Raw genomic sequence first — 14,971 nt, 5'->3', positions numbered from 1 at the left:
ATACACATGCATCTAAGCCTGCATTTCCATGTACTTAAAGTTTTCCATAAAAATACTAAAGAACAGCATTATGTATTGTTCCACAGTAATCCAGAAGTATTTTCTAAAGGAAGAAACTAAACTATTAATATTTGGTTTAATCTATGGTGAGTTTGAAGATGGGGCCGGGAGCTCTCAGCTCTCAAATCGTCATTTCTTCCTTCCATGCTATTTCAAGCAGTTCCAGGGCTGCTGAATTTTCTAACATTAAGTGTTTATTTAACATTGCTGAGAACAAATTCACTTTGGATCTAAATCATGGCTGTATGGATACTAGCTGTGTGATCTTGGAAACACTACTCGACACTTCACTCACCTGTGGAATGGGAATGTGAAGCCTGCCTCAAGGCCTACGAAGACGACTAAATGCCATGATAAACTGGAAGGGTCACCACCATCGCTGTGCCTCCTGAATGTGAGGAATGATCGCCTCCAACTCAAGACAAAGTCTGCCAGCCTCCCCTTCAGTAATTATTCCCGCAGAGCCACGCTCAGAGCATCCACGGGTTCAGTGAGACCCTTACCCAGTCACTGCTCTGTGCTCAGCTCCAAGTAGCAGCTAGATGGTGACCGTTGCTCAGGCAAGAGTGGCAATTAAAGTGGGAGAAAGGGACAAAGACATGACAGTGGCACCAATAAAAACTGGCTCCCATGCTTGGAGATGGGAAAACATCCAATGGGGCAGGATCATACAGTGATGGCCATTGACGAAGGACTCCACAGAGCCAGTTGATGGAATGGCTCCTACGTCCAGGTAGCAAGTTGAGGTGTTACCCCAATTAAATGGAGCATCACTGATGGATTTTTTTAAAAATATTTTTATTTATTTGAAAAGCAATAGGGAGAGAGAGAGATGGGGAGGAGGGGGAGGGAGAGGGAAACGGATCTTTCATTGGCTGGTTCACTCTCCAAATGACCACAACCAGCAAGGCTGGGCCAGGCTGACTCCAGTATCCAGGAACTCCACCCAGGCCTGTCTGTGGGTGTCAGGGACCCAAGTACTTGAGCCACTACTGGCTGCCAAGTGACGTTAGCAGGAAGCCGGAGAGGAAGCAGAGGCAGGATTCCTTCTCAGGTACCCCAACAGGAGATGTGGTATCACAAGTGGCAGCTTAACAATACACCACTAGCCTGCCCCTCTTCTGAAACTGTAACGTTTACTTATCTGAAAGGCAAAGATTGCAGAGAGAGATTTTTAAACAGGAAATGATAGGATGAGATTTTTAACCCGATGATTCTGGTAGCAAATCCCTTTAATGACAGGGTGGGATGGGGAAACGAGAAAGTGGAATGAAACACGGGAAGAAATTCCCACAGTCCTGGAGAAAGGTCAAGCTCCCTGTTGTCTGGAACGCTCAGGAACATTCGACAGAGAATGTAGACTCTTGGTGGATCTAACAGTGTGGCTTGGATCTCGATGAATGTAACTCTGCCTTTCAAATAAGTAAATAAATCTTTTAAAAAATGTATATATATAAAAATATATATTTATATATTTACATGGATGATGTGAGTTATCTGAGTAGCCCCAATGAAATGACAAAAGTTCTTGAAGGTGGATGAGGGAGGCAGAAGGCAGCCAGGGAACAGATATGAGAACTCAGCAGCCTGCCCTTGCTGTTTTTGAAGAGGGATCAAAGGTCCGTGAACCAAGGGATGCACTTGGCCTCTAGAATTTGTCTCTCAAATAAATCTTCAATAAAAAAAAAAAAAAGAAAATGGCTTCTAATCTATTCTATACATGTATTTGTCATTAGCAGATATTCCTTTAAATGTGATGCATTTATTAAAATCCCATCACTGTAGTGTTTGCATCTGCTATTGGCCACACAATGCTTTATATACATGGGAAAAAATTCAACAATCACCTTTGGCCCAATGAAAAATCCCCACAGCACTCATAAAGGCATAGCAAGCAGTTTAAATAGCGGAAAAGCCCTAAAGTAAATGAAGAAAAAGAACCCTATGGCATGCTGTGGCCACTGGCTTATCCCTCCCTGTAATGATAATTTCAGGTCTAGAATCAGATAATAAATTTCACATTATGCATTTCTGCAGAAACTGGTAATTGAGAAGCTGAAAGTCTGATTTTGGTAAATACACCTTTCAAAGCCATCAGTAAATTCTCTGCTCTGATTAAAGGAAGGGAGGAAAAATTTCCACACATTTATCCCCACAAAGCCAAGGATCTGAAGAGGTCAAGAAAAAAATTCCATTCAGTGGTGGTGCTGAGTGTCTCACTCGATTCAGAAGCACAGTTTTTGGCAGTGCGGGACCCGCCATGGGAGAAGTCCAACGGCACGTAATCATTGTCAGGTGGACAAAGCATTCTCTGGAGGTGCTCTCTGGCTTCGGTCACCTGAACATCAGGCTGCAATTGGGCCTAGAAACTTACACTCAGGACCTGGTCCTCCACGTTCACAGAAAGATCAGATCGGAATGAATGCAGACGACAGCGCTCTGGGTAATAGAGCAAGTGTCTCCAATTAGCATTAGTGCGGTGACAGAGCCGGGCAGCTCACTGCACTAAGTTTCTGCATCCGCAGCTTTATTTCTGGCACTGAAAGACACGGGGCTGCACTAGGTTCACGGCAAGCCTGCAGCCGCTCGCTTCCAAGTCCCTGTGCTTAAGGCAGACTGAGGCGCCTTCACCCTGCAACCCTGCAGTCGGGACCAGAGAGAGCTGCCCTTCATAGCAAAGGACAATTCCTTTAGGAACGGATCAAGAATGTATTCCATAGACTACCTTTTAGCTTAGCTGAAAGGCAAAACTGAGCTTGTGCCAGAGCCACACGTGCCTGCCACTAAGAGCAGGTTGGGATCCTCCTTTCCCTTGGAAATGAGTTTACAGTCCTGAATTTGTTCTGCTCAGGATCTATCCAAACAGCGTTCTTACAATACGAGAAGTGACCATAAATCAGGAAGAAATCCACACAATGGCCTTAAAGCATGTTCGTCCTCTCTCTCTTGCCTCCATCCCTCTCTCCCTCCAAGTATCTTTTGCTCACCAAAATAAAAGTTCACATGAAAACCCAGCCACTACAAATTCAATTTTTGGCCTCTTCTGTTCAAAACCTGTTGTATCATGTAAATAAATGTGCAAAAAAACACATTACTGAAACAACAATGATCCCATTCAAATATGCTGTTGAATTTTAATGTCTTTAATATCAGACAAAAATAATATGTTTGATGGCAAGAATCGGAAATTAAGTCTTCCTCAGCTATTTTAGGATATGATCCTTTTCAAGCATAAAAATGAAAATATTTTAACAGGCTCTTAAAAAGCCAAGAGGCAGATGTTCAGGTAAAACGAAAGCCAGGAGACTGTTTATTTTAATAAAGCTATTATATGTGCAGCTCCAAATTAGGAGTGCCACAGAGCCCAGGGTATGTCTAAGCCATCACCACCTGTTGGCCCTGAAAAATCAATTAAAGTCGCACTTGCATAGCACTCCCTTCCTAACCAATAAAACGCAGACAGCTTCATCATGAGATCGGAGTCGCTCAGAGGCAACTACTTGAAACCTCTCAGTCTCATGTTTCTGCCATGCCTGTATTCATATACCCCACGCACAGAAAGGGCAGCCTGCGGGGGCGGTGGGAGAAGTGGGAGACCCCCACAAGGAGAGCAAGAGCCAGAGAGAAACTGCGCCTTCCAAGGGACCTGAGACTGAGCACCACACCTCCTCCTCTTGGTGACCCCATCGTGTCTTCAAAGGCGCAGCTTTTTCTTTCTTCTCTTCCTTCCTCACTCCCCACTCCCCCGAGCAGAACTGAACGGTACCTTTTCTGTGTGATAGGAGAGATCCAACTTTGCACGTTGAGTGCAAGGGCAGAGAAGCCATCGCAAGTGTTTTAGTAATTAAATGAATATGCATAATGAACCATATGCCCAAAAGGCCTGTTCTTCACGTGGGCCAGATTTTTGTTTGAATTTTTAATTTTTATATACAGATGAAACATTCAGTGTAATCCATCAACAGTGTGAGGTAGCACGCAGTGAGAACTGTGCAACGGGGCCATCCATGGAGGCAGTCTCTCCCCGAGACGCATTCTCCCTCCAGCGATCGTCCCGTCATCTGCTCAGGCTTTAAGGGACACAGACAGGGAGCACGCCGACAGCTCTCTCCAAGATGGGTAAAACACAGTGCCGTCAGCCCAAAGTGTGAACCTCCCATGGGACAATCAAGGACTTCTTAAAAAGAAAAAATCCTGCTACCCCCCATCAGTGACACGACTACCATCTTAAATTACAGGGAATCCTCTCCAGTCTCTTTCAGAAGCTGCATAAATGCGATATTGCCGTCTCTCGCCCACAGGCACAATTTGTACCAGCAGCGTGAACCAAGCGGGGTTCCTTGCTTCCCAGGGACGCTGCTGGCAGATCCGGCAGTGCGAGGGAACTCGCACGCACACTCTGGCAGCCACCTGTCCTGTGCATTTAAGTCCATCATGCTCTCCCCACATACAGGGCATGCAGCTCCCCAGCCCCATTTAGAAAGCAGAGCTATAATCAAGGCAGAGTAGCAGACAGTCTGCTGAGGTGGGAAAAGCTGCACTCAGACACAAGTAAGTCCAAGCCGCTCAGGAGCAGAGAGGAGCCGTTTCTAAAAGCGAGCCTGGACGTCACCGAGATGCGCTGGGGAAAGTTATCACACCCCAAGGCTGGGTCTGTCCTGTATTATGCCCCTAAGTCAGGGGAAAGGCTTCAGGGCGGGATGTAGGGGAAGGCGGGGGGGGGGGGTGGCAGAGAAACGCTGCAGTGAGCATACTCCACGTGTGACCCAAACCACACAAATGGGCACTGCTGCACCAGGCGTCCACAGCACTAAGAGCAGCTTAGGAAAACGGAGCTGATCCGCAGTCAGAGCAAAGCCAGCCGTGAACCCCTCAGCCCTGCTTTCTGGACACACGGTGTAAACACCGGAAACGGAAGGCAGAGCCCTTCACGAGCCAGTAATTATGAAGCAGCTGTGAGTATCACCGCTCATTCTCGCACTCCTCAATCGGGGTTTATGAATTTGACACTGGCTGGGTTACTTGATCTACTGCTCTCAGTGGAAAGACAGATAAACTTCAACTGCGGGCAGAAGACAAAAATGGACAAGGAGCATCACCTTTCCCGACTGTTTAAATCCTTCAAGGAAGTGTCTGGGCAATTAGAGAGGGAGCGTAATCTTTGCAGAGTGCATTAAGTCTCACAGACCTCCCAGACAATAGATCAGACCTCAGACACATAATGCTTCCCCAGGCTTTTGAACGGGTGTGTTTGATCTCCTCCTCACTGGTGTGTGTTGCTGTAGGTAGCATCCAGGTAGAAGCATTATTCATGAGTGCTGCCGTCCCCTAGCTCTGACACCGGCCTGCAATCCAGCAAAAGGCAGGAGAGTCTCGGTAATCCTCTGCAGAAATCCGTCTCATTAACACGAGCGTGGGGTCGTTCCATACCCCTGGAAGATATTCTTCCACAAGGTTATGATTTTTGAAAGACACAAAATCTGTTGTGCAAAAGTGAGCGAGTTACATCAGTCATTTGATCTTGAAGCATGGGTGGGGTCAACCTCCAAAACACACGCAGCTTTTTTGTCAATGAAAGGAACTTCACAATAGCTTCACTGAGGAAAACACCAAGTGTGATAAATAATGCTGCAATATGCACAAGAAAGCAAAAGGAAGCAAATCAAATAAAATCCTGGCACTGCAGGCTTTTAAATCTCCACCCGCCCTGTCGGCTGCTCTGCAGGACACATGGGTCGGGCAATAACCTATTTCCTGATGCACACATCCTGTTCCCACTGCTAATCTCACAGTGGAAGCTGGGCTTTTACCATTTATTATAAACATTTTCAAGAACTGCTTACCACGATATATTTTTAATGGATTAGATTTTGGTCAGCTGCTAACAGAGAACCAAGTATTCTCTGTATGAAAGCTGAAAAAAATAGGTTTGCAGAGGGTCTGACTTGCTTCCACTGCTCTCCCTCATGAGTAATTGGAAGAGCAATGGAAACAGAATAGAAAGAGCCAGAGGTGTCTCGTCTCCCCCCACCCCCTTCTATGATAAGAAAGTCTGGATGCAAGTGTACCAGACCTTATTGGATTTGAACTTTAAGACTGAGCAAAACGTTCAGAAGAAAGACAAAAATGGAAATCCATATAATTTGCTCAAGACCATCACAGTTGTTGGCTGATGACACTCAACATCTAAAGCCTAAAGCATTTAAAGTAAAATAATTACACTTTCTTAGAACAAGGCAGTTTCCCCTTGAAAATGCACACTGCAAGGTTTTTTTAAATGCGACCACAAGACAATAGGAGAGCTGGAAAATTAACTGTGCTTAAGCAAATCACTCTGGAGTTAGTATTTCAAGCTCAAACTTAAAAAAATGGCAAATGAATGTATATATGTGTGTATACATTTCACTAAAAGCAATTCAAGAAATGTGAACCTTAACAAGCAGTAAAGAAAGAACTCCCATCTAATGGGTGCTTTACCTTGGTGGTGGTCATGCCAATGTCCAAAGTGAAATAATTAAGAGAATTTGAAAATGTATTATATCAGCCAGTGCCGCAGTTCACTAGACTAATCCTCCGCCTTGCGGCGGCGGCGCACCAGGTTCTAGTCCCGGTCGGGGTGCCGGATTCTGTCCCGGTTGCCCCTCTTCCAGGCCAGCTCTCTGCTGTGGCCAGGGAGTGCAGTGGAGGATGGCCCAAGTGCTTGGGCCCTGCACCCCATGGGAGACCAGGAGAAGTACCTGGCTCCTGCCTTTGGATCAGCGTGGTGCGCCGGCCGCGGCGGCCATTGGAGGGTGAACCAACGGCAAAGGAAGACCTTTCTCTCTGTCTCTCTCTCTCACTGTCCACTCTGCCTGTCAAAAAAATAAAATAAAATAAAAAGAAAATGTATTATATCCACAATGCATCTTCTAATGTTTTTAAAGAAACTGTCTACAGTGTGTGTTTATCTGTGGGTAAAATAGCTTTCAAAGAATTAGTGATCCTGCTCGCAGGTCGGAACTAACTGAGGAAAGAAACACCCCTGGGAAGCAATTGGATTTAACACTGCAATTGGCAGGTGTGTTTTGTGCGTGTGCACACACACACACATTTTGCCTCAGTTTCCTTACAATTGCAAAATGTAGAGGCTAAACTGAACAAAAAGCACAGTCTTCAAATTTTAGCTGCAGGTTAGAGAATAAAAATCTCATAAAAGACAAAAAAGGCTTAAAATGGTCATTTGCCACATAATCTGTACTAACTCAGCAGCAACCTGGATCGCACTCCTTTCTGCAGAGATGAATATGCTCCCAAATACATGAGAAAAGGATTTCAAAGACAAAGAAGAAAATAAATTTGAAAATTTAATTTTTCACTAGTGTAATGATGTCTGCTTGTAGATTATGGTAACAAATTAAACATAAATTGCTGAAATTAAAATCCCTAAGAAGTAGCCCACAGAAATCAACCCTGAGAGTCTTCGTCATTTATGAGTTTCTAGCGCCACCTGCAGGACTATCTGCACATAAACACAAGCAGTTGCCAACCTATCCACTATTCTTCCTCTCCTCTCCTCTTTCTCTTTTTCTTCCGTTTCCGGGAGACGGTGGAGGGGTTCAAGTATCAATGATCTGGTTTTGAAAACCTATGAATTATTAAAATTGTAGAATCCACCCATGAAATGTAAAATTAAATTTGCTGTAAGAGAGGCATATAACTAACGCACCCTCAGCTGATTCTTTGACAGCTACGCACAGGATGCATCTTACTGTTTTTGTATAACAGGATTTGGGGAAGAAGTCAGCATATACAAGTTTCCTTCACAACAAGGCGAGACTTCAGTTGTTTCCAAGGCAAACAGCCCTTGCTGCGGAATCGTTTAGAAATGTCTAGAGTTGCATGAACCTGCTCAATCTAGGGCAGGACATGGCTCACCACCACCTAGTGCTTACTGCGTTCTCTGCTGCTCTTTCAGAACACAAAAGCAAGATCCCACTGCATGAGAAGCATTATCATTGCCATCAAGTGCATTTTTGAAACTTCCAAAACACAAGGCACGGTCATTTTTGTCTCGTCCTTAACATCACTGTCGTCATTGCCGCCGCCACCACAGCTGTAGGAGGAAACGCACGTTCTAAGAGAAGGGTCCACCGAACACACATGCAGCAGCTGCACACGTGATGTCCCCACATGGCGCAGGACCCACCTGGGCAGCCAACTCTGCAACTCAAAGTTCCAAATGTCAGCAGTGGCGGGGGATGCGCTGCTTTGGGAACCGCAGAGACTGTGGGTACCGGGTAGATGCATCTCAGACTCCTAAACTGAAGCTGCAACTGCAGTTAATGCTGATGAAGTCACGTGTTGTCAAAGTGGGGTTGGCTGAGAAGTCCCTGTCCCTCTCCACCCCGGGAGGCCTTGGGGAAGCGCTTTGCTGAGGCCCTCTGCTTCTTCCCCTCCACAGGAACACGGAAGCCCTCCCACTGTAATGCGTCACAGTTCCATCTTGTCTAGATTAAAGCTGCAACCGAGGGGTTCTCTCTTAAGTTGGGTCCAGAAAATATGTCTTTTGTCTTTTTTTACTCAACAAAATGAGGCATTCTGACAATGCATTGCAACAGAACCTTTAAAGAGTTTGGGTATAAAGAGAAAAGCTATTTTAACTTAGATTAAGAGGGTCCCAGGGAGCCTAACACAGCAAACACCATGCGGGAGCATGGCTTAGCTGATTGCATACTAACCCTGGTTTTGATGTAATTATTTTGTTTGTGTGTGTGCACGTGTGAACGTAGTACCTGGACTATCAGGCCAATGAAAACCTTCCTCCCAAATGGCTCAATTTTTAAAAGCCAATGACCCAACCCCCAGATAAGGGGATGGGTAACAAAACACACCTTCCTAAACCATAAATCAAAGGGCAAAAGTACAACGTGCTGCAGGAAACTCCAACCAGACCACAAAGGAGGTTTCTCTCCATAAACATCAGATCAGGCAGCTCGAATGATTACTGGGCTCTCTTGTAACTGTCACCTGCGGCGGGTCTAATTACAGGCTACCCCGGCAAGCACGCCCACATCACACAGCAATAAAAGGGCCCTCCGCGTGCCAGGCCCAGCCAGACAATGCAGAGCACACGCCACCTGATGGGGAGCCCCAGAAGAGCCGCCAGAGAGACTAATAAAAATGACAGCTCAGAAACAAATGACAATGCTTGGACTGGAAAAAAAAAAAAGGTAATATCAAATTAGGCAGAAAAATGAGTGCTGAGCATAGTTCTTCAACAGGTTAAAACCTGTGCTTGGAACTGGGTTTTCACACACACACACACACACACACACACACCAGGCCCTTCATTTCTAGAGGTTTTCCATTTTTGCATCACACAAGATGTTTGCACATCCAAGTGTCCCATATAAAAACAGATGGAAAGGGAGGAAAAGCATTCGGTTCTGCAAGGGTCAAAAATAAAACAGCCAATTAACAGGAGTTGTTCACAATGGCGACAGATGTGTCAGTTCTCTCCATCCGCTGCCTGCCCTCCCACCACTGGACGCCTCCTGGCTATGAGGCTGTTAGCAGCACCCTGGATGGGCAGGTCAGGAAAGGCAAGGAAAATGCATCTTAGGGTTATGATGAAGCCGCAAGGCTGTCTCTGGATTTCACCCAGAATACACGGTGGGATACAGGCAGGGTTGGAGGGAGAAGACAACTTCTGGTAACTGCTGTCTGTATTGATTCCAGCATTCTTCCTAGAGACATCTGCCTGTTGCTCATCCAACACCATCCTAAGCAGCGAGGAGGGACTGGCTCTTTGCCACTCAGCAGCTCCCAATGCACTAAATCAACCCTCAGTCACAGAGCTGTGTTACACCGCCTGCGTCTTTCACATGACATTAACTCAAAGTCTGAAGTCATCAAGATGAAATGTATCCTACTTCTGATGGGAAGAACTTAATTTATTAGATCAAGCATGAAGAGTTCTGGCGGAGCCTTGAAGGTACAACTCCAGGCTTGGGCATTCGGTGGCTTCACACACACAGTAATCAGCTTTGAAAATGACCGATCTTTGAAGATCCACCACACAGACTACAGAGGTTTGCATTCCCACACTGTGGTCAAACAAGTCCTCACACAATGCGTCCTTTGCAACCAGACATGTGTGTGTGTGTGCATGCATGTGCCTGCATGATGTATGCATGTTTGTATATGGATGACTGTGTATATGCCTTTCTCTGAATCAGAAGCGCAACGTCATCACCCACTGATAGTTAATTCCTCACACCTGTAGCTCTTTTCCTATTTTAAAAATACTTGCATGCTTATTATCTAATTTGATCCCAAAGAGCAAGTTTGTTTGATATGATTTAATAATCATGACAGCAAGGCGGAAGGAGGGTGTGGGAAGAAGGGTGGGCGGGGTCAGAGAAGGGGAGGAGGAAGGCAAACAGGGGAGCAAGCTGGAAACATGCTGATGGCTAAGTAGGAAAATCCCACCTGTGCCTCAGCACCCCCAAAGCACCCGATGCCCTGGACCATCACTGGCTGTGGCAAGGGAGGAGGGAGCTGGAGGGTGGAGCTTGGAGACAAACACCCAGCACTAGCTGTGTGACCTCCTGAGTCTCCTCTCCCTCCAAGGTGCGAGATCCTAAAATCAAGGTCAAGTGAGTAGGAGGATATCTCTGGAGAGTGGATGAACAAGAGAGAACTCACAGAATGTGCGCAAGACTGAAACTCCTAACTAGAAAACTCAGAAGGCAGGAAACCCGCACTTGCAGCTGTGCTGGCAGTGACAGGGTCCCTGCCACAGGGCTTGCACCGGGATCCCGCCCCCTCACTGTGCAACGGGGCTGTGGGAACGTGCCAGTCCACGCTGCATGGGCATAACACAATGGAGATCTAGTGTTCACGATTCACAACTGCAGTGCCCCAAAATACCAAGTGATTCCACTCGGTGTTAGCTTCCATTCTGTCTGGAAACGCAATTCAATTATAAAATTGAAAATATAAACATGAAAATATGCTAAAATAGTGAATAGTGTCCTTTTACATCCTCAACAGATAATCTTTTTAATGCAATTACTGTAATTTTATTAAATGGCATAATTAGTTAATGCCTGAGAAGCTGTCAATAGAAGGTACAATTATGTTGTTAAAATTATCATCACAATGTGCAATGATGGATTGTTCTTATAAAAAAAATGCTGAAGAAAACTTTAAAATATTTTTGGAACTATTTTATGTAGTCTTCCAGGAAAAGGAAGAGGTGGGAAATCAGCTTATAAATGTTAAGTTCTAAAATGTCAAGGATTTTTAAGCATTTCACATAATAAATGCAAATATTTTAAGCATTTTATGTAAAATATGCTTCCATTTTGCATACATGTGTGTATGAGTGCATGCATGTTTGCAGACATATTTAGGATGTCTCGGAAAAATCCTCCCTTCATGTAAAACGCTTATTGTTATTGGAGCTTTCTTTTCCTTGGCTTTGCAGGAATATCGTGAATCTCCAAGCTCCACTGTAGACGTGGAAAACAAGGCCTGCTGTTCAGATCCCACTGTGACTTGTGGCGGATGTTCGGACCACTGAAAGAGCAGACTCAAACACAGAAGTGTCTAAGTGTGAATATGCTGGTGAGATAACTCAAAGTATACGTGTTAGACAAGTACATAAACATTCAAAGCCTCAAAACATGTCAGCACTGTGTGCAGAGCCCAATACCAAGAAAACACTGCCGCTGCATTTGTCATCTGCACCAAAGCAAAACAACTCTGAGTGATGTGTGGGCCACGGGAGATCACCAACGGAACCAAACTGATCTCCCAAATGTTTACACGGCAACTCTTCATTACCCAGTTGCCTCTGCTTGTGTGTGTATGTATGTGTGTGTGTGTGTGTGCATGTGCAGAATAGGTTCCAAGACAGCAGCTGCTAAGGGCAACATGTAACTCTTTCACATTTCTCAATATTCTAGAGTTTCCAAAATCTCAGAATTTGGTATTTAGTCAACATGAGATCTCACAAAGTGTAGAGCAGCTTGTACTTCATAGAAGAGGGAGGTTGACTGATGTCTTAAATTATTTACTATATTGCAGAATCTGTCAACTCTGAAGAATAAATTCTTCATTTTCCTATACTCAAAAAAATTCAGGAACAAAAGCCACAGATGTTAAAATCATAGCATTATGAAGATACCCATTGATATATGGTAGATTTAGATTACTTTTTAACTTCAAACGTCCAAGTAAAAATTTAATAAAACAAGGAATCCATCAATGCCCCACAGACTTGCCCTCTTTGATGTAGTAGGTGTGTGCCTGAAAGATGGGTGAAAAACAACGCGCATCAATACAATCCTATTTCAGATGCACGAGATCACCGCTATTTAAAGTAACCTTCGGGTGATACCATTTATCAAGAAAAGTCTGCTTCATTATAAGCAGAATATTTTCATATTACCATATATCTTTCGTTCTTGTATAGACAATACTTGTATTCATAAAACATAAGCACACAACAGCAAAACAAAACTGAATCCTTAACACAAGATTGGATCTAAAATACAAATGTAACATGCAAAATTATCTTTTCAAAACAAGTTTATCTATCTTCATTCCTATCAAATAATGTATTTTCAGTGAGACGTTAGGGATACAGAATCGAGAACTACTCCACTAGAAATCTGTGCCTATCTCTTTGACAGCTATTGTTTTAAGATATTTTAATTAAAGGAATGTATGGGTGTAGATGATGGCTCTCTCCTACCCCTATTCTTCATTTTGAACAACTGGGGACTCTTAGAGAAAAGTCTGGACAGTACAGCTTCTTCCCTGACACCTTCTGTGAGTTGTTTCCAGCTTCCACTTCCTTCCCTTGAAAAGTCTTGTACATTATCTGAGAACATCCCCCCGAAATGAGTATTCTATCTGGGAACCAGTCTAGCACGTGCTACTCAGGGCTGCTAGACCAAGGAGCTGGGTCTCCAGGATGTCACATGCATGTGATTCCCAGGGATGGAGCACCTCTCAGTGACGGTGCTGACCTTCCTGCCTTCTCTTCTCTTGGCCCCATCATCTTGAATAAAACATGGAAGCTACACTTGACTGCACAGGACTGTTAGCCCCACTCACTCAATAAGCAGGTTTCCCCTAATGCATCCTGGACAAGACTCACCTCCCACAAACAGCACCCAAACACATATTTAAAATGATCCATATGGTTGCTCCTAGAGGCATTATCTAAATAAAAGGACAAGTGTGTCATTTGGGGCCTGAGAGACAATACAGCCCGATGGTTAAGCATGCGGATTCTAAGACCAGATGGCCTGGGATAAAATCGGTTTTGGCTCTTGAAAACCTATGAGCTCTGACCCCTTACTTCACCTCTATAGGCTCACTTTTCCCCATCTGCAAGAACAAAGTAGCACCCAACACCCACATCAGCAGGTTGTTGTGAGAACCAGATGAATTAACATTTGTCAAATGCTCGAGACACTGTCTGACACACAGCAGGTGCTGAAACAACAAGGGCTTATGACGTCCCTAGGCCTCGAAGTCTGCTTGGAAATGAACTTGCCCATGTGCAGAGACACCAGGAATAGTCACAAATCAAGTCACAGGGAGGGAGACGGATGTACTTCCTTCTATCCAAGGTGTGGAAGTTGCATTTGGCCCCTGTTAATAAACTGGAACCTTATATCAATGTATCTTCCAACTGGGAAAGAATATGACTTTTTGAGGGACAAAAAAGATGCTTAATTTAGTACAAATTGTTGATTAAAACTTAGAAAAATACAATACAATAAAATATTCAGGGAACATAGGGAAAGGAGAAAGATTCAAAAGATAGGATGAGATACATTTTTATATCCGTCCTCCCAAAAGTTAGCCTTCAGAAACATGAAATGCAGTAGTTTGACCATTGTTATTTAAAAAAAAGCCAAAATTTAATTTCTTACAAATAATTCAAAGGTATGCAAGTGTCAGCGCCTGGGAGATAACTTCCTTCTCTGAGTGTTGAGAACATTGTCACACATAGCTCTGCTGGGACAGTAACCACTGTTCATGTTTATCCACCCCTTCCAAGTAGACACCATGTGGACCCTGATCTTAGAAAGCTGCTTTTAACTGTGTCTTCAACAAGATATGCTAAGTTCAAACACACCTACACAGGCATCCTTGGAAAATGTATGGTTTGCTCCCATAAAGTCTGAAAATTAACAGTCAGAATATAATAGCTTCCTACAAAGTACATACTTTGAGTTTTTGGGAACTAGACACAAGAACTTGAAGTTAACAGACTATTTTGTTTTCTCACAAGTGAAAGGAAGAATAGATGGTTTCTTCAGTTCTATCTTAATTGTGGGGTAGTGGCACCACTGCCCGTACTTCTAGGGGTTCATTTCTTTTTTTTTTTTTTTTTTTTTTTTTTTGACAGGCAGAGTGGACAGTGAGAGAGAGAGACAGAGAAAGGTCTTCCTTTGCCGCTGGTTCACCCTCCAATGGCCGCCGCTGCAGCCGGCGCACCGCGCTGATCCTGGCAGGAGCCAGGAGCCAGGTGCTTTTCCTGGTCTCCCATGGGGTGCAGGGCCCAAGCACCTGGGCCATCCTCCACTGCACTCCCTGGCCATAGCAGAGAGCTGGCCTGGAAGAGGGGCAACCGGGACAGAATCCGGCGCCCCAACCGGGACTAGAACCCGGTGTGCCGGCGCCGCAAGGTGGAGGATTAGCCTATTGAGCCACGGCGCCGGCTGTAGGGGTTCATTTCATAACCGTGCAGTGAATGTTGAATATCACTTGTCCCAAGTTGGAAGAGAGGTGAAAGTCTTCAAACGAGGCTGGATATTTAAAGAACTCCTGGCCTACCATTTTGTTTGAAAGCATCACAGATTTGTCCCCCTTCTACGGTCACAATGAGCAGACGGAGCACAAACCA

General features: G+C 44.6%; 1 protein-coding gene across 13 annotated transcripts in view; it reads right to left on the bottom strand.

Moving 5' to 3' along the window:
* MCTP2 (multiple C2 and transmembrane domain containing 2) overlaps window positions 1–14,971 on the bottom strand; it is a 252,067-nt gene that overhangs the window by 66,142 nt on the left and 170,954 nt on the right. The window contains exon 18 of one of the 13 annotated variants that reach the window (XM_089311102.1): window positions 889–1,204. The exons of the other annotated variants lie outside the window; for them this stretch is intronic. Within the exon in view, the coding sequence (XP_089167228.1) occupies window positions 1,166–1,204 (39 nt within the window). The 3' untranslated portion in view covers window positions 889–1,165. Of the gene's footprint in view, window positions 1–888; window positions 1,205–14,971 lie in introns of those variants that run through there. 13 annotated transcript variants of the gene reach the window in all.

This window comes from Oryctolagus cuniculus, chromosome 12 (assembly GCF_051225735.1).
Source record: "Oryctolagus cuniculus isolate XC-2025 breed Fujian yellow rabbit chromosome 12, ASM5122573v1, whole genome shotgun sequence".
Lineage (NCBI taxonomy): Eukaryota > Metazoa > Chordata > Mammalia > Lagomorpha > Leporidae > Oryctolagus > Oryctolagus cuniculus.
This window is presented reverse-complemented; position numbering and strand designations above follow the sequence as displayed.